This window comes from Chiloscyllium plagiosum, chromosome 17 (assembly GCF_004010195.1).
Source record: "Chiloscyllium plagiosum isolate BGI_BamShark_2017 chromosome 17, ASM401019v2, whole genome shotgun sequence".
In the NCBI taxonomy this organism is placed as follows: Eukaryota; Metazoa; Chordata; class Chondrichthyes; order Orectolobiformes; family Hemiscylliidae; genus Chiloscyllium; species Chiloscyllium plagiosum.
The window spans coordinates 2104043-2128549 of NC_057726.1; the positions used below are offsets into that span (position 1 = coordinate 2104043).

At 46.2% G+C, this 24507-nt stretch overlaps 1 protein-coding gene across 1 annotated transcript in view; it reads right to left on the minus strand.

Annotated features, from left to right (window-relative positions):
* rhpn2 (rhophilin, Rho GTPase binding protein 2) overlaps window positions 1-24507 on the minus strand; it is a 164359-nt gene that overhangs the window by 15240 nt on the left and 124612 nt on the right. The window contains exons 3-11 of the mRNA XM_043706491.1: window positions 23254-23369; window positions 20678-20806; window positions 18607-18682; window positions 17084-17161; window positions 13666-13790; window positions 12525-12691; window positions 9644-9831; window positions 8517-8673; window positions 7093-7212 (exon numbers count right to left, since the gene is read on the minus strand). Of these exons, the coding sequence (XP_043562426.1) occupies window positions 7093-7212; window positions 8517-8673; window positions 9644-9831; window positions 12525-12691; window positions 13666-13790; window positions 17084-17161; window positions 18607-18682; window positions 20678-20806; window positions 23254-23369 (1156 nt within the window). The remainder of the gene's footprint in view (window positions 1-7092; window positions 7213-8516; window positions 8674-9643; window positions 9832-12524; window positions 12692-13665; window positions 13791-17083; window positions 17162-18606; window positions 18683-20677; window positions 20807-23253; window positions 23370-24507) is intronic.

Below are 24507 nucleotides of genomic sequence, written 5' to 3' on the forward strand. Positions count from 1 at the left end.
AAAAGGTATCTGGATGGTATATGAATAGGAAGGGGTTAGAGGGATATGGGCCAAGTGCTGGCAAATGGGACTAGAATAATTTAGGATATCTGGTTGGCATGGAGGAGTTGGACCGAAGGGTCTAGAACATTAAAGCACAGTACAGACCCTTCAGCTGGCAATGTTGTTCCGCCCTGTGAAACCAATCCGGAGCCCATCTAATCTGCACTATTCCATTCTCATCCATATGCCTACCCAATGATCACTTAAACGCCTGTAAATCTGGTGGGTCTACAACAGTTACAGGCAGTGTGTTCCACGCCCCTGCTACTTTGAGTAAAGAAACTACCTCTGACATCTGTCCTATATCTATCACCCCTCAATTTGAAGCTATATTTCCTCATGTTAGCCATCACCATCCAAGGAAAAAGGCTCTCCCTGTCCACCCGATTTAACCCTCTGATTATCTTATATGTCTCAATTAAATCACTTCTCAACTTTCTTCTTCTCTAACGAAGACAGCCTCAAGTCCCTCAACCTTTCCTCGTAAGACTCTCCCTCAATACCAGGCAACATCCTAAATAAATCTCCTTTGAGCCCTTTCCAAAGCTTCCACATCCTTCCTATAATAGTGACCAGAACTGCACGCGATACTCCCAAGTGCAGCCGCACTAGAATTTTGTACAGCTGCAGTAGGACCTCATGGTTCCGAAACGTGATCCCTCTACTAATAAAAGCTAACACACGTACGCCTTCGTAATAGCCCTATCAACCTGGGTGGCAACTTTAAGGGATCTATGTACATGGACACAGATCTCTCTGCTCATCTATACTACCAAGAACCTTACCATTTGCCCAGAACTCTGCATTCCTGTTAGTCCTTCCAAAGTGATTCACCTCACACTTTTCTGCATTAAACTCCATTTGCTACCTCTCAGCCCAGCTCTGCAGCTTATCTACATCCTTTTATAACCTACAACATCCTTCGGTACTATCCACAACTCTACTGACCATTCTCGTCCGCAAACCCATCCTTCTACCACCCTCTGTCTTCTTTCAGCTAGCAAATTTCTGACCCAAACCACTAAATGCCCCCCAATCCCATGCCTCCGTATTTTGTGCAGAAGCCGACCTTGCAGAACCTTATCAAACGCCTTACTGAAATCTATATACACCACATCAATGGCTTTACCTCATCCACCTGTTTGATTACCTTCTCAAAGACCTTCTCAGTAAGATGTGTGAGGCAATGACGTACCCTTCACCAAACCATGCTGACTATCCCTAATCAACTTATTCCTTTTGAGATTATTATAAATGCTATCTGTTTTAACCTTTTCCAACTCTTTACCCACAACTGAAGTAAGGCAGGAGAGTCCACAGCAATGAGGATGTCACCTAGAAAGGGAATGAAACGTCTGCAAACCAACTTACTATTGGTCCTTGGATGCCATTGGTTTTAACTTTTCTGACCAGTCTGTCGTGTGGCATTTTATCAAAAGCCTCGAGAAACCATGTTAACCATATCACTTGCACAGCACTACTCTCCAAAACGTTCCTTCCCTTCACCAATCACTGCTGCCCTTGTGTTTATCTAAATGACCGTGTCTCTGAAATTTTCCCAGCTCGCACATTAGGTGGACTGGATTATAATTACTTGTTCTACCCATCTTTTTAAACAATGCTATAACGTTAGCAATTCTCCAAACCAGTAACCAGAGATTATTGGAAAACTGTGGTCACAACTTCTACTATAATGAACAGAGGAACAGGAGTAGGCCATTCAAGCAATCATGCCTGCTTACCCTTCACTTTCAGAGAGAATGAATTGCTCTGTGACTGTGCGTCTATACCAATCAATACTTATAGCTTCTCCTTGATTACAACGTCTGCACCCTCTCTCTTGTATGGAAAGATACCAAGTGAGTTTTCCCACACCATCCACCTCTACAAATGTTAGCTTTCTGTTTGCTGACTCTATCCTTTCCATCATATTATCTTGCTTTTGGTGTATTCAGAAAATACCTTTGGGGCTTTGCTTGATTTTATAGAGTCGGATGTACAGCATGGAAATATAATGTTGAATTGCCCATCAGTCACGATTGAATGGCGGAGTGGACTTGATGGGCCGAATGGCCTTACTTCCACTCCTGTGTCTTATGGTCTTATTGTAATAGACCAGTCTATTAGTCTTTAGATGGGTCAGTTTTTGTCCATTGTATGCAGGAGGATTTTCTGACACAGTATGTAGACAGGCCAACAAGGGGCAAGGCCACATTAGATTTGGGGAATTTGGAACGTGGCCAGGTGTTAGATTTAGAGGTCGGTGAGCACTTCAGTAATGGTGACCACAATTTGGTTAGGTTTACTTTAGCGATAGAAAGGGACAGGTATACACCAGAGGGCAGGAGCTACAGGTGGGGGAAAGGCAATTACGACGCGATTAGACAAGATTTAGGATGCATAGGAGGGGGAAGGAAACTGCAGGGGATAGGCACACTTGAAATGTGCAGCTTATTCAAGGAACAGCTATTGTGTGTCCTTGATAAGTATGTACTGGTCAGGCAGGGAGGGAGTTGTCAAGCGCAGGAGCCATGGTTTACTAAGGAAGTTGAATCACTTGTCAAGAGGAAGAAGGCTTATGTTAGGGTGAAATGTGAAGGTTCGTTGGGCGATTGAAAGTGACAGGGTAGCCAGGAAAGACCGGAAGAGAGAACTAAGACAAGCGAGGTAGGGACATGAAAAGCCATTGGCAAATAGGATCAGGGAAAACTCTAAAACTTTCTATAGGAATATAAGGGATAAAAGAATGACAAGACTAAGATTAGGGCCAATCAAGGACAGTGGGAAGTTGTGCGTGTAGTCAGAGGAGATAGGGGAAGTGATAAATGAATATTTTTTGTCAGTATTCACACTGGGAAAAGACAATGTTGTTGAGAAGAATACTGAGAAACAGACTACTGGACTAGATGGGATTGAGGTTCACAAGGAGGAGGTGTTAGTAATTCTGGAAAGTGTGAAAATAGTTAAGTCCCCTGGGCTGGATGGGATTTATCCTAGGATTCTCTGGGAAGTCAGGGAGGAGATTGGTGAGCCTTTGGCTTTGATCTTTATGTCGTCGTTGTCTACAGGAATAGGGCAAGACCAGAGGATAGCAAATGTTATTCCCTTGTTCAAGAAGGGGAGTAGAGACAACCCTGGAAGTGATAGACCAGTGAGTCTGACTTTGGTTGTTGGAACTTATTTGGTTTTGTTCCCACTGTTTCCAGTTGCTTGTTGCAGTGGTCAGTATATTAACTCTTGGTCAATGTCTTTATTGATGGAGTCCATGGAGGAGTGCCATGCTTCTAGGAATTCTCTGGCTGTCCTATGATCGTTGTGTTGTCCCAGTCAAATTAGTGGTCCTTATCATCTATGTGTATAGCTACTAGGAACAGCTAGTTCGTGGCATTTAGTGGCTAGTTGATGTTCATGGATGTGGATCAATAGTTCTCTGCCTGTTTGTCCTATATTGTGTTTTGTGCAATCTCTGCGTGGAATCTTGTACACCACGTTTGTCCTGCACATGATGGATATTAGGTCTTTTGTCCTGATGAGTTATTGTCTGACCGGGGCTATCTGTTTATGGGCTGTCATGAATCTGAGTGGTCGGAGAAGTCTAGCGGTCAGTTCCACAACAAGTGCAGCTGGCACACTAGCTACAAATCCTTACACAAACCTTGAACCAAGAATAAGTTTGGTTCAGAGGTGAGCGCCTTAGGGAATGGTTAACTGGTGTTTTAGTGAAACGAAGGACTGGCTGCTTCTCGTGAGGGTCGGCATTACAGTCAGAATTATTCAGTTTCCTTGACAGGTCTTCCTGAAATTATCCTGAAGGCCATCTTGTATTTATCTGCAACTTCATTCTCAGAAGGGGTGCAGGATACTCTTTATTCTTTCTTCACACTTGCTGTCAAATTTGCATTCTAAATACAATTCCCAATTTGCAATAATAACTAATTATAGACTTGTTACAGTACAGCAGCAGGAGGCCATTTAGCCCACGATGTCTGCACTGGCTCACTGAATGAACATTTTCCTCAGAACCATTCTCCCGCTTCTTTCCTCTAACCCTGCACATTCAAATATATACATTAGGATTAAGATTTGACTATTTGGCCCATGTCCACTTCACTATTCAAGAAGATCACAGCTGATCTGTTTGTGTTTCACATTCCACATTCCCATCTACTCCCACATAACCTTCAATTAGCTACCTAACAAGAAACACAACCTATATTAATTGACCTGCCTCAACAGGGTAGTTGTTCCCCAACATTGACTGGGAATACAATAATTCAGGTAGTTTAGATGGGTCAGTTTTTGTTCAATGTGTGCAGGAGGGTTTCCTGTCAGTATGTAGACAGGCCAACAAGGGGCGAGGCCATATTGGATTTGATACTGGGTAAGATGTTACAATTGTTAGATTTGGAGGTAGGTGAGCACTTTGGTGGTAGTCACCACAATTCAGTTGCGTTTACAAAGCAATGGGCAGGGATAGGTATACACCACAAGGAAAGAGGTATAACTGGGGAAAGGCAATTATGATGTGATTAGGCAAGATTTAGGATGCATAGGATGGGGAAGGAAACTGCAGGGGATGGGCACACTTGAAATGTGGAGCTCATTCAAGGAACAACTACTGCGGGTCTTTGATACGTATATACCTATTAGGCAGGGAGGTAGTTGTCGAGAAAAGGAGCCATGGTTTACTCAAGCTGTTGTCAAGAGGAGGAGGAGTGAAAGCTCAGTTAGGGGGCTTGAGAGTTAAAAATTAGCAAGAAAAGATTGCAAGAGAGGGCTAAGAACAAGAGGAGGAGGAAGGCTTATGTGAGGATGAGGAGTGAAAGCTCAGTTAGGGGGCTTGAGAGTTATAAATTAGCAAGAAAAGATTGCAAGAGAGGGCTAAGAAGAGCCAGGAAGGGACATGAAGTTATTGGCGAATAGGATCAAGGAAAATCCTAAGGCCTTTTATCAGGAATAAAAGATTGACTAGAGTAAGATTAGAGCCAAAGATAGTAGTGGGAAGTTGTGTGTGGAATCGGAGGACATCGGAGAAGTGCTTAATGAATACATTTCGTCAGTATTCACATTGGAAAAGGGCAATGTTAGTGAGAATATAGCGATACAGGCTACAGGATTAGATGGGACTGAGGTTAACAAAGAGGTTTTAGTAATTTTGGAAGATCTATGAAGTAGATAAGACCCCAGGGCCAGATGGGATTTATCCTCGGAGGATAAGGGAGGAGATTGCAGAGCCTTTGGCTTCGATCTTTGTCATTGTCTACAGGACTAGTGCCAGAAGACTGGAGGATAGCAAATGTTGTTCCCTTGTTTAAGAAGGGGAGTCGGGACAACCCTGGTAATTATAGACCAGTGAGCCTTACTTCGGTAGTGGGTAAGGTGTTGGAAAATGTTAAGAGATTTATAATCATCTGGAAAGGAATAATTTGATTAGGGATAGTCAACACGGTTTTGTGAAGGGTAGGTCATGCCTCACTAACCTTATTGAGTTCTTTGAGAAGGTGACAAAACAGGTGGATGAAGGTAAAGCAGTGGATGTGGTATATATAGACATCAGGAAGGCATTTGATAAGGTTCCACACGGTCGCCTATTGCAAAAAATAGAGTGTTTCGGGATTGAAGGTGATTTAGCGGTTTGGATCAGAAATTGGCTAGCTGAAACAAGACAGAGGGCGGTGGTTGATGGGAAATGTTCATCTGGAGCTCAGTTACCAGTTTTGGGGCCACTTCTGTTTGTCATTTTTATAAATGATCTGGAGGTGGGTGTAGAAGGATGGGTTAGTAAATTTGCAGATGACACTAAGGTAGGCAGAGTTGTGGATAGTGCCGAAGGGTGTTGCGGGTTACAGAGGGACAGAGATAAGATACAGATCTAGGCTGAGAAGTGGCAAGTGGAGTTTAATGCGAAAAGATGCGAGATAGTTCATTTCAGAAGTAGTAACAGGAATGCAGAATTCTGGGCTAATGGTACAATTCTTGGCAGTTTAGCTGAACAGAGATCTCGGTGTCCAGGTGCATAAACCCCTAAAGTCGCCACCCAGGTTGATAGGGTTGTTAAGAAGGCATATGGCGTGTTGGCATTTATTGGTAAGGAGAGTGAGTTTCGGAGCCACAAGATCATGCTTCAGCTTACAAGACATTGGTAAGGCTGCACCTGGAGTATTGCGTACAGTTCTGGTCACCGCATTATAGGAAGGATGTGGAAGCTTTGGAAAGGGTTCAAAGGAGGTTTACTAGGATGTTGCCTGGTATGGAAGGAAGGTTGAGGGACTTGAGGCTGTTTGCATTGGAGAGGAGGTTGAGAGGTGACTTGATCGAAACGTATAAGATAATCAAAGGGTTAGATAGTGTGGACAGTGAGGGCTAACATGAGGGACATAGCTTTAAATTGAGGTGCGATAGATTTAGGGGATATCAGAGGTAGTTTCTTTACTGAGTAGTAAGGGCATGGTACAGCCTGCTTGCAACAGTAGTAGACTCTCCAACGTTAAAGGTATTTCACTGGACATTGTACATACATTTGGATAATAATGGAATGGTATAGGTTAGATGGACATCAGATTAATTTCACAGGTTGGTGCAACATCAAGAGCCAAATGGCCTGTACTGCGCTGTAATGTTCTATCACCTTTCGAGACAGAGTTCCAAAGTGTCTCAACCCTCAAATAAATTCCCCTCAGTTCGGTCCTAAAAAGATGATTCCTAATTTAAAAACACTGCCCCCTAGTTGTGGACTGGACTGACCCACAAAAAGAAACATCCTTTCCACAAGCACCTTGTCAAGACCATTCCGGTTCTGATACACTTCCCTCAAAACCCACCTCACTCTGTGAAACTTGAAGGGATGCCTTCTCTTTGAGGTCATTAATTAATGTTGTCACTTTACAGAACACCAAGTCTAACATAACCTGCCCTCCAGTTGGTTCTGTAAAGTGTTGCTGTAAGAAGCTCTCTCGAAACCATTCCATTAGCTTCTCAACAAGCAATTCTTACAGGCGGAACCCCGTGTGCTGGAAACGGATATCTGAACTAAAGGCTGCTGTTTCTTACCAACACGTTTACGTTCCTCTTTGCTTCTCAGAATGGAAAGTGGTGCGAGGCCATCAGGCATTGCATCATAGAGCTGGTAGAGAAGCATCTCCTGTTGGTCAGTGTCATCCCGGGAATTCACTACAACAGGCACAGGGAGAGAACACAAAGATAGTGAACACAGCACCGCCACACGGAGAGAGAACACAAACACAGTGGACGTTACTGCTAATGAACTACTAATGAACAGCTACAGATTATCCTTTGCAATATACACTGATTAATTCTCAGCCTCTCAAGACTGTACACAAATACGACACTGAGTTACATAGACACAGTATCTTTTCATATTTGTGTTACAGATTGTGAACTGAAATAGTAGAAGAGCTGTTTTAAAAGTCAAGGAATGCTGAAGGATTGCTGTACCTTTCAAAAGGAATCTGACATGGATTGTTAGTGCAGTTTACACTGCTTCCCCATCAAAGCAGAGCTGGAGCAAGAGGCTGTGTTACAAAGGGAGATTCAGTCAGCAACAAGGAGCTGATTGGTCTGTGAAATGGTGACCAGTTATTGATGGCAACAACTGTGATTGGCTCCCAGGCAACTGATGGCTTGTGGGTGTGAACATTTCATTAGAAACTATCAGACCTCCAGAAGGGGCAGCACAGTGGCTAGCATGCTACCTCACAGCACCAGGGACCCAGGTTCCATTCCAGCCTTGGGGACTGTCTGTGTGTGGATTTTGCACATTCTCCCTGTGTCTGCATGGGTTTCCTCAGTCCAACGATGTGCAGCCTAGGTGAATTGGCCATGCTAAACTGCCCAAAGTGTTCAGGGATGTATAATACCCATGTTTTTGTGGTTCAATCAGCATGTGCTTATACAAGGGCTTTAGAAGAGGCTGGAGTTTTAACTAGGAGAAAGTGAGGACTGCAGATGTTGGAGATTAGAGTCCAGAGTGTGGTCGTGGAAAAGCACAGCAGGTCAGGCAACATCAGAGGAGCAGGAGAATCGATGCTTTGTGCAAGAGCCTTCATCAGGAGTTTTCACTAGTGGAGTGACAGGGCAACAGTTGCTGATTGCCCTGGATGATTCTGGGAACAGTGGGCCTTGATTTCCAGTCTACTGCCTGTGTGTGATGGTTGTTATGGATGGGCTATTTGACTGCAGAAAGTGAATATTTACAGCTGGCCTCCTTCCAGCCACTAAAATAAAACAAAGAACTGCAGATGCTGGGGATCGGAAACAAAAACAGAAATTACTGGAGAAACTCAGCAGCTCTGACAGCACCTGTGGAGAGAGAAACAGAGTCAATGTTTTGAGTCAAAGGACCCTTCTTCAGAACTGCATCCACAGATGCTCTCAGACCCGAATTTCTCCAACGATTGCTGTTTTTGCTTAGCAGCCACAGTGCCCACACCCAGCTGACAGCGCACAGTACTCACACTGATGATCCAGCATTGCTACAGCCACAAAGTAATGAGCCAGCGCTCTGTAATGTTCCAGCTTGACCTGCACAGTGTATGACCAGGCTAAAGGGACATGCTCCTTGATCGGAGCCTGTGTAATGGACTGATGAACAGTGCTGTACACGTCAGACACCTAGAAAATCCAGAGCAAAAACATTAACCAAGTCCATCTGTGAAAAAACCTCCATTTGCAAAATCAGCAATCACTCGGGTTGAGTGCAATTCACCTGAAGTGTTCCCCAAATGACAGTGACTGTTTCAGATATGCATCATTGATTGCCAACACTCTGGGACATCGGGTTGTCCTAATCACTTTTCACTTACCTGCTGCCAGCTCCTGATCCCCCACGAGGGTGTTCCCACAGATGACTAGATATGGACAATTAATGCTGGCCTAGCCAGCGATGCCCACATCCCAGCAAATCAGCACCAAGCAGTATTGAGTAGGGAGGGGCCTGGCAAACAGGGCAGTCTCATTACTAAACGAGCAATGCGAGGCAGTAATCCAGACGCTCAGGCTAAAATTCTGGGAGCACTGATTCCAATCCCAAAGGAAATGGTGTTACCTGAATACAATAACAATCTGGGAATGTCAGTTGTTATTGAATGTTGTCTGGCTTACTGATGTCCTTTTAGGGACATCATTGCCTGCTCTAGCCTAGATGTGACTCTGGACCCACAGCAATATGGTAAACTCTTAACTGCCCTCTGGGCATTTAGGGATGGGCATCCATATCCCATGAAAGGAATAAATAATAATCCCAAGACCTAGTTAATGTCCTCAGTGTAGAAGTTCAAATCCCCCTGTAGTAGTTGGGAGAATTTAAATGGCTTTTATTAAATCAATCTGGAATAAAAGTAGTCCTAATAGTGACCATTTAATGACAGAATATTGAGAAATCTGAGTCACTAATGTCCTTCAAGGAAGGAAATCTGCCGTCCTTCCCTGGTCTGGCCTACATGTGACTCCAGACCCAGAGTAATGTGGCTGACTCAGTTTGTGAGCTGCCATTCAGTTGTATTCAAGATGGCTGACCACCACCTTCAGGGGCAATGGGAAATAACTACCTGCCCAATGATATAAACTGAACAATGCCACCTACCTTGGCAGCTTCTTGTGCTACCCGCAGCAGGTTGAAGAACTGGTTGTGGATTCCAGGCAGAACCATTTTCTCAAAGGCACACTCCTGAGCCTGGGCCAACATCAAGCGGATCAGCATGTTCTGCATCGAGGGGCTCATGTCGAAACTCGGGGTGTGTGTGAAGGTTTCCTTCAGGTGATTCAGCACCCCTGAAAACAGTGATGTCAAGACTGTAGGTGGGATCTAGGGAGCACACAGACAGAGCCTCACACTGCCCATTAATTTCTTTCTCATCCAGTCCCACAATCCCCTAACTGTCTCAAAGATAAATAACATAACCCAGAGAGAGGAACTGAACAGACAGCAGCTAACAAAACTATGGAGAGTTTTTGCAGAGCCTCTTGTTAATGGAACTCACTGCGTTGTTGTGACTTCTCTTGAATATACAGCATGTAGGTGTGTCCAACATAAGACACAGGATCACCAGTCTGTCTTACCACTCAATAACCTGCTTTACCATTCCATCAGACCACAGTTGCTGAATTTCCCATATCCTTCAACTTCAGTGTCCATCAGACTCAATTTGCACACAATCAGGACTGAGCATTCACAGTCCTCTCAAAGCTTAGAGATTTCCAAAGATTCATAACATCAAGTGCAGACGTTTCTTCCCCAAGACCTTTCTACCCTGCTGAATGCTGTCCCAAAGCTGTGCCCTTACTGCCTCCAGCCAAGGAGGCAGCTTCATTGTCTGTACCCCAGCAAGTGCCTTAAAACAGTTGTACTTTTCTAGGAGATTACCTCTCATTTCTTTTAATGTGAGTAATATCTGTGTCTCACAAATGCTAGGCAAGGATCATCGCCAGTAAGAGACAATCTGCCCACTGCCCTTTGACATTCAATGGCATTACCATCTCTGAATCCCCCACTATCAAAGTTCTGGGGGTTACCATTGACCAGAAACTGAATTGGGCTCATCACAAACAGTGGTTACCAAAGCAACTCCGAAGCTAGGAACACTGCAGTGAATAACTCACCTCCTGACTCTCCAAAGCCTGTCCACCATCTACAAGGCAAAAGTTAGGAGTGTGATGGAATATTCCTCACTCACCTGAAATGGGTGCATCTCCAACAACACTCAAAAATCTTGACACCATCCAGGACAAAGCTGCCCACTTCACTGTCACCACATCCACAAACATCCCCTCCCTCCAACACTAAGGTACTGTAGCAGCTGTGTGTACCATCTACAAGATGCAATGCAGCAAATCTCCAAGATTCCTTTGACAGCACCTTCCTAAACCCATGACCACTTCCATCTAGAAGGATAAGGGCAGCAGATAGATGAGAACCCACCCCCCCACAAGTTCCCTTCCAAGCCACCCAAACCATCCTGCCTTGGAAATATATTATCATTCCCTCATTGTCGGTGGGTCAAAATCCTGGAATTCCCTAAGGGCATTGTGGGTCTAGTTACAGCACATGGACTGCAGCTCACCCCCACCTTGCCAAGGGGCAACTAGGGACAGGTAATAATTGTCAGCCCAGCCAGTGATGTCCACATCATGAGTGAAGAAAATCAGCACAGACCCATTCTTCTGTCTCTTCTTCCCCTCATCATAGGAATCTTGATTATACTCACTTTGTGGCAAATAACTCTCAAGTGGGGAGACAGTAACTGTGTCTCAGAGGCCCTGTGGACTTGCAGCAAGTGTTTTTCACTGACATTGGACACCTCCATGCAGTTCGAACAGCACCTGCCTAATAGCTTGCTGGAGCTGGACTTCAATTCCTGAGCAAGGCTGAATAAAGGAGTTGAGGGGGGGACGGAAGATTTCTACGAGGGGAGGGGGTCAGGAACAAAAGCAGCCTTTAAAAGACTCAAGCCTTTTGGAACACACTTTACAAAGAGGGGCAAAGGATTTGGAACTCTCCTCAAGAAAGCAGTCATGTCCAGTAATCACAGGGAAATCTCAACCTGAGATAAACGTGGATCTGAGAGGCAAGGGGATCATAGATCATGTAACCCCAAGTGGATCAAGACACAGATCAGTTGGGATCCACTTGAATAGTGTAACCCACTGAAGATGCCGCTGAGTGGCTTTCTTTGTTCTTACATTACTAACAGAGTGCTAAGGTACTCACAGGGCAGTATCACTGAGATTATTCCATGCTGCTGACTTCCACTTAGTCACTGGAGGAACTCAAGAACTGGAATCTTGGTCAGTTCCGTTCAGTTCAGAGCCCTGGGTAGAAATCTGGAGGAGAGCTGAGAGCACAGGAAACAGCTTCTGTCTATCTACATTCCACCCCAGGTGCTACACACACAGCTGCCTCATATTTCACACAAGAACGGCAAGCAGCCCTGTGTCTATAAACAAACAGCCAAATGGACCAGACTTCTTCCCAACAGTATTCCTGGAACTGTTTGTTGGTGAATCATATACAGCAGCTGCCCCACTTTCCCCAGGATCATAAACATGGCAAACACATGCACTTCAGTTACCATGGCCAACACAAACCGTTCGTCATCATTGGGGGTAATTCACACCAGAGAGATACAGCGAGTGACCCTCACCCTGCTGAACAAACACTGACCCTGTACAGTTACACAGCGAGTGACCCTCACCCTGCTGTACAAACACTGACTCTGTTCGGTTACACAGCGAGTGACCCTCACCCTGCTGAACAAACACTGACTCTGTACAGTTAACAGTGAGTGACCCTTACCCTGCTGAACAAACACTGACCCTGTACAATTACACAGTGAGTGACCCTTACCCTGCTGAATAAACAGAAATTACCAAGTCAGTAGCCAAGTGTGTTGGGTGAAGATGCCAGGATAAGAGGGTCTGGGATGTGGGAGTGAGGGGTTGGGGAAAGGGTCAGTGTGAATGCTGACCTGCTGCTTTCTGAAAGGCATCAATGGAATTGTCGAGACCAGCCTGGGTCTTGCGATCACTGCGGGTGCCAATCTGAGTGTACAGACCTGCAATATTAAACAGAATACTGGCCTTCTCCAGAGAGAGGTGTTGCTGGCATACAGGCACACCAGTAAAGGAGTCATACCTAGGAATAGGAAGAGCAGTCCGATCACAATCACAGGGAGGGGAAACAATTCAAATCTTACAGCAATCAAAGAACAAGACTTTGACAAAAAACCTCTTGTAACTCAGTAGCAGTCCACTGGAGGACTTAATCAAAACACTATTTTTAAAATTTATTTGTGGGATGTGGGTGTCACTGGCTGGGCCAGCATTTATTGACTGTCACTAGTTGCCCTTGAGAAGGTGGTAGTGACCTGTCCTTTTGAACTGCTGGAATGCACCTCAATAGAGGAGCTGTTTTTGTTCAAGGGATAAGTACAGATCAAGATACCCCTACTCACCCTGTAATGATGCTGCAATCTTTAACACCCCCCACCAAGCAGACAGATAGCTGACCCTCCGACACTGCGCAGTGCTCCCTCAGCGCTGACCGTCCCACACGGCGCGGCGCTCCCTCAGCCCTGACCGTCCCACACGGCGCGGCGCTCCCTCAGCCCTGACCCTCCCACACGGCGCGGCGCTCCCTGAACGCTGACCCTCCCACACGGTGCGGTCCCTCTGCGCTGACCCTCCCACACAGCGAGGTGCTCCCTCAGCGCTGACCCAAATGGCGCGGTGCTCCCTCAGCGCTGACCGTCCCACATGGCGCGATGCTTCCTCAGCGCTGACCCTCCGATACTGCGCGGTGCTTCCTCAGCACTGCACTTAGAATAGGCAAAAGTGAGGACTGTAGATTAAGGTTGAGTATGTGGTGCTGGAAAAGCACAACAGACCCACTGCACTTATGTGGTTTTCACATGTGGAACTCAATATAAAAGCACATTCTTAATCAGATGTAGAAGTGGTTAAAGAACTGCCCCAAAATGCTAATATTCTCATTAACAAAGCTAAAGACAAGCATTGAGCTGGCTGGAAAGACAGGTTTAACATGTATGTTCAATGAAGTGGGTGTGGGGGAGGGGATTGAGCGAGAGACCGAGAGCTATGGTTCATTACCAGGTGAAGAAGACACCCAGGTGTTTGTTAGGCTGCAGGAAACGACTCTCCAAGAAGCTGAGCTGATTGTAGTAGGATATCAGCAAGTCGACACCCAGGGCATTCCGACTCGGAGTGCGGACAGCCTGGAGATACACAGGGCAGATTTCAATCAGACACCAACACAGGAGCAATGCTATACCACACAGGCACATTCATTCAGTGAGCAGGAGCCTTTCCTGTCCCTCCTGAGTGAATAAACTCATTCACATTGGTAACTCCGGCACCAGCTCACTGTTTAGGATAAGGCAGCTGCAGACAGAGTACAGGGAGCCCCAGAACCCCTCTTCAACTCAAACACTGCACTCAGAAGTGCTATTCTGTCAGTACAGGTAGGATGGGCTGAAAAGCCTCTTTCTGTGCTGTAACAATTCTGAGATACCTGAATCTAAGTGTTGGGAACATTCAGCTTTCCCCACAGAAAGTTAGCATCATAGAGGTACAGCCATTTGGCCCGTCTGATCTGTGCTGGGGCCAATGCTCCACCCGAATCTCCTCATGCTGCTCAAACTCTCATCATCAGTAAATTCTCCCATTACGTGCTTCCTCGTGTTTGTCCAGCTTCCCCTTTCAATGCGTCGATGCAACTCCCCTCCACCTCTCCCAATCACTGTGTATCCCCTACATTCTCTCTGCTCTCTGGGTGGGGGGGAGAAATGTTGCTCCTGATTTTCCAACTGGATTTATTTGAGATTATCACATGCTGAAGGACCCTAGTGCTGGTTTCACCAGTAAATGGAGACACCTCTGTCAGTTTTATGCTTTGCATGAGGCCATTCCACCAGCCATTCACATGCTAGCCCTTTCACAATAATCTAGAGAATCTCACATTTTCTCCATTAGACATGAAAATGAGCTGATGATATCTGGCCTTGCACTCAGCAGGAGGAATTGTATTGTTAACAATGTAACTGCTTCCTGAATGACCTTCAGCAAGTGAAAGATGCTGTTGCCTTGCCTGGCTTTGTCAGACATCTGACTTTACAGTGTCAACTGCCAACTGCCCCTTGCAGTTTTGTTCAGAGTCCGAGAAATGTTTGTATTTTCAACATAGTTTCCTCACTAATCAACTCAAAAGATTTACAAGAATGTTGCCAGGGTTGAAGGATTTGAGCTATAGGGAGGGGCTGAACAGGCTGGGGCTGTTTTCCCTGGAGCATCAGAGACTGAGGGTTGACCTTATAGAAGTTTATAAAATCATAAGGGGCATGGATAGGGATAAATAGACAGAGTCTTTTCACTGGAGTTGGGGGGGGGTCCAGAACTAGAGGCCATAGGTTTAGGGTGAGAGGGGAAAGATATTAAAGAGACCTAAGGGGCAACCTTTTCATGCAGAGGGTAGTAAGTGTATGGAATGAGCTGCCAGAGGATGTGGTGGAGGCTGGTACAATTACAGCATTTAAAAGGCATCTGGATGAGTATATGAATAGGAAGGGTTTGGAGGGACATGGGCCGGGTGCTGGCAGGTGGGACTAGATTGGGTTGGGATAACTGGTCGGCATGGACAGGTTGGACTGAAAGATCTGTTTCCATGCTGTACATCTCTCTGAGTCAATGCAGTCTTGACATATCTAGAGGATTCCTAATAAAATCCAGCTTTCTGAATTAGCCAATCTGAACATGGGTAACAAAAAGAGACCTCCAACTGATCACCATCAACAAACCTCTAATGTCTGTTCTTATACCACAACTAGACATTAGTCTGCATGCACAGCAAGTAGTTAGTAAGGTAAACTAAATGCTGTCCTTCAGTGCACAAGAAATGGGAGTGTAAAAATAGAGAATTCTTGTTGAACTGCCTTTGGTGAGATTACATTTGGAGTACTATATAGAGTTTTAATCTCTTTTCTTAAGGAAAGATATACTTGCATTTGAGACAGTTCAGTGCAATTTCATTCAGCTGACTCCTGGGATATAGCTGTCATCTTACAAAGTGAACTGAAGTAAATTGGTGCCATAGTCATTATTTGGAACAATACGACGTGATCTTCTTGGAAACACAAAAGACTCTGAGGAGCTAGACATTGAGAAAACGTTTACCCAGCTGGAAGAATCTAGAACGAGGGAGACACCGGCAAAGAATGCAATCGCGCAAGGTAGTGCACGCGTGGGGGGGGGGGTGCATGTTGGGGGGGGTTGCTGGATTATTGAGAATATTCAAAGCAACCGCACCAGATTCCTGATGGATGGGGGCAGTTCAGGGATATGGAGGCACACAGTAAAATGGGGCTGAGTCTATAACTAGAACTTTTCTTTTCAAGGAGATCAATGTGAAACAAGTGGTTAGAGATTCACAGTCACTGACTGCAAACCATCAAAATTGCAAGTTTTAACAGTAAAGAGGGTCTGAAATAGAGTAAATGATTGTCATATATGGTTCAGTAATAAAGGTGAACTGTCTTATTTTAAAAGATGTATGTTAAACATATTAGTGTAGAATCATATGGAATATTATTTTGCTTAATTAAGTTTTATGATTAATTTTAAAACAAAGTGGGTGGCATGGTGGCACAGTGGTTAGCACTGCTGCCTCACAGCGCCAGAGACCGGGTTCAATTCCCGCCTCAGGCGACTGACTGTGTGGAGTTTGCACATTCTCCCCGTGTCTGCGTGGGTTTCCTCCGGGTGCTCCGGTTTCCTCCCACAGTCACAAAGATGTGCAGTCAGGTGAATTGGCCATGCTAAATTGCCCGTAGTATTAGGTAAAGGGGTAAATGTAGGGGACTGGGTGGGTTACGCTTCGGCGGGTCGGTGTGGACTTGTTGGGCCGAAGGGCCTGTTTCCACACTAAGTAATCTAAAAAAAACTGCCCTGAACTTATTGAAAGGTGGAGTACGTTACAGAGGCTGAGTGACCTCCTCTTTCTGATGTTTTTGACTTTCCTGCTGTCACTGAAAAACATTTCCAGGGAGATGACCAGGATATTTTGATTCAATTTCAGGATATGGGTGTCACTGGCTAGGCCAGTGTCTATTGCCCATGCCCAACTGTTACAAGTCAATGACATTGCTGTGGTCTGGAGTCACATGTAAAAGCTTCCTTCCCTAAATGAACCAGAGGAGCTTTTCCAGACAATTGATAATGGTTTCATGTCATCATTAGACTAGCATTTTACTGGATTCAAGTTTCGTCATCTGCCAGGATGGGTTTCAAACCTATGGCCCCAGAACATGAGCCTGGAATTCTGGATTACTAGCCCACTGCACCACAGCCTCCCCAACACATGGCTGGCCTGCTCCTTCCACTGTACACAGCTCCATTGGGATTAGGGGGTAACATCTACACATTACAGACCACTGGCTCGCCTCTGAATGGTTAGCACAGGTCTCCCTTGTACATGGAAGGGCCAACCCAATTCTCCCATGATCTGAGTCCTAACCTGCCGCAGGTCCATAAGATCCAGGATCTTATCCTCATATTCTGCTGGATCATCACCGTAGTGTTCCTCAATGAAATCCTGTAGGAATGAGAAACATAAAGCACTGAGAGGGCATAAGGAGCTGACAGAGAGTAAATGCAAGCTCACGTGGGTGAAATCCAAGAAAAATGAGAAAGGACACCAGTCACAGAAAATTTACGGACCACCTGGTCTTCACCACCATCGCGTTCCTATTCTGCTCCAGAAATGCCTCCCCCACCCCTTTTCCAATTCCATCCATCACCCAAAACTCACTGAGTTAAGAGACAGGTGTCAGTGATTTTTGAAAATGTGCCATTAAAAACCTAACCCGTAGTCTGAGAATGAAGGTCAGACCAATACAGATAGATGTTAGGAAGCACTTCTACACACAAAGGCAAGGAGAGGTTTGGAACTCTCTTCCACAAACAGCAGTGAATGCTGGATTCGTTGTTAGTTTTAAATATGGGATAGATACAGGTTTGTTAAGTGGAGGTGTTCAGGGATATGGGTCACAGGGAAGTGTGTGGCGTTAGGCCACCGATCAGCCATGATCTCACTGAATGGTGGAACAGTCTCAAGGGGCAGAATGGCCTGGTCCTGTTCCTATGTAAATGGACCAGGAAATCGAATTGGTCACACACAGGGATCTCATGGATGTTTGTCTGTGACAGCAGCAAATACTTTGTGCACATCACAGGAATGCGATTCACTTTGTTACCCCTTGGGTCCCCATCACCCCACACATCCCTGGGAGGGGGTGGGGTGTCCCTGTCACACTATGGGCCGCAGGAGGCGTCCTTGGGGCATCCCTAATACCCCACAGGGGGGGGGGGGCCTTCCTCCCCAGGGGTTCAGTGCTCCTGCTCCTCCAAGGCCCAGTATTGACATTTATTACACAACAGTAACACAGGATTCCTCAACATCCACCACCTGCATTTATATATCACCTTTATCATTCAGTTATTTGGTATAGAACTGGAATGTTGATGAGAAAAGACATTTTCTAAAAACTTTTTGTCTTGCACTAAGAATAATTTGCAGGAAAACCCATAGTAAAGAGAAAACAAAACTGATTCCAGTGAGGGGCAGGTGCAGAGTCGTTGGCGTGTACTAGAAGCTTTGCCATGGAAAATGTACTAGTTCATGTTGACTGGGATCTTTGTTTCAATTTTAAAATGTGTCCATTTCCTCGGATAGCCATAAATAATCCCAGGTAGGGAGCTCTCCCCCATCCAACTGTTACCAGACACACAGACAAAGTTATTTTGTAAAGAAGGTCAGATGATATTGTTTGTGGGATCTTGCTGTACTAACATCACATGCTTGATTTCCTGCACTCCTACTGTGATCTCACATCAGTCCTTTGGAATGCCCCAAGATGGTAAAAGGTGCTATGGAAATGCAAGCTCCAATTTGAAGTTTCAACATGAAATCCAGGATAAATAGAAGTTTGGTTGCCTAGGAAACCATCTCCTTGACAGCCAAAGCAACTCTGGCCTTACCCTCAAAGGCGTCACAAAGTCAACTTCCTTTGTCTCCTTCAGTCCCAGTGGAATGAATGGAAAACAGAGTGCAGCCCTGCAAAAAAAAAATCACAGACACACTCAGGCAAATCCTGACAGTGGGTGCAACAGTCAGTTTACAAATCTCTGAAATCAAATCCTGACCCAAACAGTGCACATTGTGGCTGGTATCCCAGTGAGGCAGGATTATACTGTCCATCCAATCGCAAAAGAAAATACTGTTTGTCATCAAATAACCCCATCAGTACAATTAATCAGCATGTCAAAATGAGGGAGGGATCGGGAAGAGACCAATTCAAATCCAAGCCCAACAGGTATAAGGTGGATTGTTAATATTAAACAGCTCACATTTCCCTGGGTTTGGGGACAGGATTTAAAGTGTTAAAGTTTCAGAAGCAGAAGCAAAGCACAAACTTTACTGAAAAGGATCGGCGACGGAACTGGCTGCAGTGACCTTGAAAAGAGAGTCAGCGAGAAAGAGAACAAGAGAAACTCTTGCTGCGCGGAGATTAGTGAAATTTAGGCAGAGTTGGTGAGATCAGGACACAATGAGGGTTTTCATCACAGTATCTGATGGATTTGAACAAGGTTGAGTTACACTGAATGGGCATGGAGTGAATCCTGCCAGTACATTCCACTGTGCGGTGCCAGGGAGACTGGCACAGACACTGATTGTTCAGGGCACTCAGCAAAAAGGGCCTCTCTCCAGGTCTTCTTCCTCGCCCTGGTGAATGCCCCTCACTTATAAGGTGGTCAGTTATCAGCAGTCCCTTCCTTCTCCCATGTCTTAGCAAACCCTCCTACTCCTTTCCTCCCAAATCCTCTCCCTCCCTACCTCTTCCTCCTACTCTGAACCTCAGTTTCCACAAAGGACAGAGTCAGTAGATTAGCCCGGTGTGCAATTTGGAGTTAGACTACCCTTTACAGAGTCAGGGCTTTTAAAAATTTATTTACAGGATGTTGCTGTCAGCAGCTGGCCCATCATTTATTGCCCGTCCCTAGTTGCCCCTTGAGAAGGTGGGGGTGAGCTGCCTTCTTGAACAGCTGCAGTCTATGTGCTGTAGGTTGACCCACAATGTCCCTTAGGGAGGGAATTCCAGGATTCTGACCCAGCGACACTGAAGGAACGGTGATATATTTCCAAGTCAGGATGGTGAGTGGCTTGGAGGGGAATTTGCAGGGGGTGGTGTTCCCATGTATCTGCTGCCCTTGTCCTTCTAGATAGAAGTGGTCATGGGTTTGGAAGGTGCTGGCTGAGGATCTTTGGTGAGTTTCTGCAGTGTATCTTGTAGATGGTACACACTGCTGTTACTGAGCATCGGTGGTGGAGGGAGTGGATGTTTGAGGATGCGGTGCTTTGTCCTGGATGGTGTCAAGCTTCTTGAGTGTTGTTGGAGCTGCTCCCATCCAGGCAAGTGGGGAGTATTCCATCACACTCCTGACTTGCGCCTTGTAGATGGTGGACAGGCTTTGGGGGGTCAGGAGGTGAGTTACTTGCTGCAGGACTCCCAGCCTCTGAGCCCCTGTTACAGCCAGTGTTTATGTGATGAGTCCAATTCAATTTCTGAATGTTAATAGTGGGGGGATTAGACCCTGAGGAAACTCGTTAGTCCCAGGATTGAGGGACAAATACACCTTTAAACTCAGGCAAGAAGGGCTGAAGGAAGAGGAATTCAACGGAGATTGGGACAGGGCAGGGAGAGGGACTGAATGGCCCATGATCAATTCTTACTTAAAGATAATCCAGAAAAAAAGTGATTTGAGCCTGAGCCACACAAATGCTACCTGTCAGTCTCAATCAGGGCACTCTGTACAGACTCCATCCCCCACCCCAGATATATCCCAGCCCCGACCCCAGACAGACCACCTAGACAGACCCCAGTCATTGGGAGGAAAGTCTCATTGAGAGAACCGCAGAGGGTGATGGGAATGGTCATGGTGATAATAGAAGGTCTACAATGTGGAGTAGCACTGAGTCCACAATGACCCTCTGAAGCGTATCCCACCCAGACCCAGAAGCCTACCCCATTGGTTAGTTTTGAGAACTCACTTTTCATTCTGATAAACTTCAACAGAGCTGTTTAATCCTTCGAGTTCCTCCTTCAGCAGCTGCAAGTTTGAATTGACAAAGCTCAGTTCCAACAGCACTGTTTCCCGCACCTTACTGTTGTCAGTCGCCCTGTGGACACACAATCAGGAGTCTCACTCTCTGCCTGCTCCAGGTAAATGTAGTGAGACAGACATTACCCATCCACACCCTCACAGCCCGTCAGCCCTCATTAGTCTCCCAGGGCCACAGCCCTGTGGGGCTGGGGGTCATCCAAATCAGATAGACATATTTCCAAGATTAGAGCGGTGCTGGAGAAGCACAGCAGGTCAGGCAGCATCCGAGGAGCAGGAAAATCGATGTTTCGGGCAAAAGCCCTTCATCAGGAATCATTGGAAAGATATTTCCAATACAGCCCACTCCTCCCGAATCCTCTGATGACCCACCAGAACAGAACATTCAAAGACAAAGCCTGTTCCTTTGGTCTTTATACCACTGGGCAAGACAAAGGAGAAGGATGGGTCATTAGTACATTCCTGCCTATATAAATATAAATACAAAGCTAAAACTGACAGATCTTTAATCATGAATGGAATCAAGGGCTGTGGGGGAAAGGCTGGAGAGTGGAGTTGGGAATTATCAGATCAGCCATGATCTTACTGAATAGAAAGCAGACTCGATGGGCTGAACGGCCTGCTCCTCTTGTTGGTTGAGGTCACAGTTTACCAGCAGCAGTGATCCTCCTATAGACTTCAGAGAGTTGGACAGCCTACAGCTGGCATTTGGAATCTCAGGAGAAGGGCTACCATTGGGTGTCTTTTCATTGTTCGAATCCAGTGGTGTGAGAGGCAGTCTCACAACAGCATCATCACCTCCCAGCATCGACGTGCCAACCACTCAAAACCAACTCCCCTCAGAAAGGGATGATGCTCTTACTCCTGCCCCCTGACTGCTGATCTCAGTCACAACAGAAGGCTCCCACGAGGAACAGCAGAAACACTTTAGGGATGTCCTCAAAGAGGTCAAACATCGCCACTGGCTCATGGCAAACCCTGGCTTGTGACCGGGCAATGTGGAGGAGGCGGCCATTGGAAAGGCACAGAAAATACCAGGAGAGCTCATCAGGGATCAGTGGACAGTGAGCAGGCGGATCTCCCCTGAGAAGTGGTATTCCTCAGGGATCAATGCTGGAATGGCTGCTGTCCACACTGATCAGAGTGAATAGTGTAGATGGATTGGAGGAGAAACCAGACAAATTCATGAGACCGAAGTGAATCGAGGTTTTCTTGGTAGATCTAGAGGAGAAAGACAGGAGGGGGTGCCAATAGAGCAATAACAACTGAAGGTGGATGGTTAAGCTGAATGGTCTGTTTCCATGCTGCGGTCTATATAACCACCACCACCACCAAATCCCCCCCACCCCACCGCCAACTCCACCACCAACACTCCCCGCCCTTGTTGGTCAGACCATTGTGTCTAGGAGTCAGGAGGTCATCTTGAACTGTACAGGACATGGTTAGAACACTTTGGGATTACTGCATTCACTTCTGGTTGTCCTTCTGTAGGAAGGACATTTCTAAACCCTCTCAAGTTTAACAAAGATTTAAGATTAGAATAGATTACTTACAGTGTGGAAACAGGCCCTTCGGCCCAACAAGCCCCACACCGACCCTCCGAAGAGTAACCCACCCATACCCATTCCCCTACATTTACCCCTTCCCCTAACACTATGGGCAATTTAGCATGGCCAATTCACCTGACCTGCACATCTTTGGACTGTGGGAGGAAACCGGAGCACCCGGAGGAAACCCACGCAGACACGGGGAGAACGTGCAAACTCCACACAGTCAGTCACCTGAGGCGGGAATTTACAAAGAGGTTGTCAGGGTTGAGGGTTTGTGTTATGAAAGAGAGGCTGAATAGGCTGGGACTATGTGCCCTGGAGGTGGTGAAGGAGGGTACAATTACAAAGGCATTTGGACGGGTTGATGAATAGGAAGGGTTTAGAGGGATTGACCCAACTGCTGGCAAATGGGAGGCGACTTATTTAGAATATCTGGTGGCATGGTTGGGTTGGAGTGAAGGGTCTGTTTCCGTGCTGTATGAAACTATGACATTGAGAATAGACATGGGCTAAATAGTCTTCTCCTGCTCGTGTTTTCAAAGAGACGGAGTTGTGTTTCTCGAGTGGGAAGGGACAGCCCCTGGGGAACTGTACCCATAGCGAGCTAACTGCTGGAGGATAAAAACCAAAGAAAGCCTCACTTTGCAGGAACTGCTTTAAGGGACAGTATTCATGCTGCTGTCCCTCAGTTTAGGGATAAGCATTTACTTCTTTGCTGTTGGTTGGCACGGTGATGCCAGGTCAGGACAGCTGAAGAGTCCTTGCTATGTTTGATCAGGAGCCAGGAGAACACTCCCAGCTGGGGAACTACGTGTTCATGTTCTCACTGAGGGCACAGTGCCTGCACCTTCGAAAAATCAAAGGACAAAACATCACTGGACAGACCCCAGGGAAGGGGGAGGGGAGAAAAAGGGACAAAGACACAGACAGACCCGGACACGCAGAGTGGACTTACCGAAGGAGGTTCTCAGCTCCAGCTCGCAGTCGCATGGCTTTAATGATCTGCTGATTGAGGGTCACTCTCTGGCTCTGCAGCTTGCTGCGCCCAGTCTGAGCGTATGGATTGCAGCCCTGAAACAAGGCAAGGTGGTACATGGGCTCACAGCCAAGGGAGCAAAGGGTACATTAAAAAGGAAGAGGGGTGGTCACGGCAAGGCCAGAGAACAGTAACGTTTGTGCCCCCACACCCCCGGGTCACATAAAGGTCACTGAATGGACCCAGCCCCAAGGTTAGGGGCATCAGGAAGCAGAAAGAAAAACACATCCAACTACTTCACAATCTAACACACTGACCGTCCTCCCCACAACATCAGGTCACAATCTAACACACTGACCGTCCTCCCCACAACATCGGGCATCAGAAAGCAGAAAGAAAAACACATCCAACTACTTCACAATCTAACACACTGACCGTCCTCCCCACAACATCAGGTCACAATCTAACACACTGACCGTCCTCCCCACAACATCAGGTCACAATCTAACGCACTGACCGTCCTCCCCACAACATCAGGTCACAATCTAACACACTGACCGTCCTCCCCACAACATCAAGTTAGAATCTAACGCACTGACCGTCCTCCCCATAACATCAAGTTAGAGTACAAGGACAAAGCAGATCACCAAATCACAAACAGCAACAGCAGGCCTTTTGGTCCATATCTAGACTTCAGTAAACCGTTCAGCAAGGTTCCCCATGGGAGGCTGGTTAGCAAGGTTAGATCTCATGGAATACAGAAAGAACTAGCCATATGGAGACAGAACTGGCTCAAAGGTAGAAGACAGAGGCTGGTGGTGGAGGGTTGTTTTTCAGACTGGAGGCCTGTGACCAGTGGAGTGCCACAAGGATCAGTGCTGGGTCCACTACTTTTTGTCATTTACATAAATGATTTGGATGCGAACATAAGAGGTACAGTTAGTAAGTTTGCAGATGACACCAAAATTGGAGGTGTAGTGGACAGCGAAGAGGGTTACCTCAGATTATAACAGGATCTTGACCAGATGGGCCAATGGGCTGAGAAGTGGCAGATGGAGTTTAATTCAGATAAATGTGAGGTGCTGCATTTTTGGAAAGATCCTAGCGAGTGTCGCTGAACAAAGATCTTGGAGTGCAGGTTCATAGCTCCTTGAAAGTGGAGTCGCAGGTAGATAGGATAGTGAAGGTGGCATTTGGTATACTTTCCTTTATTGGTCAGAGTATTGAGTACAG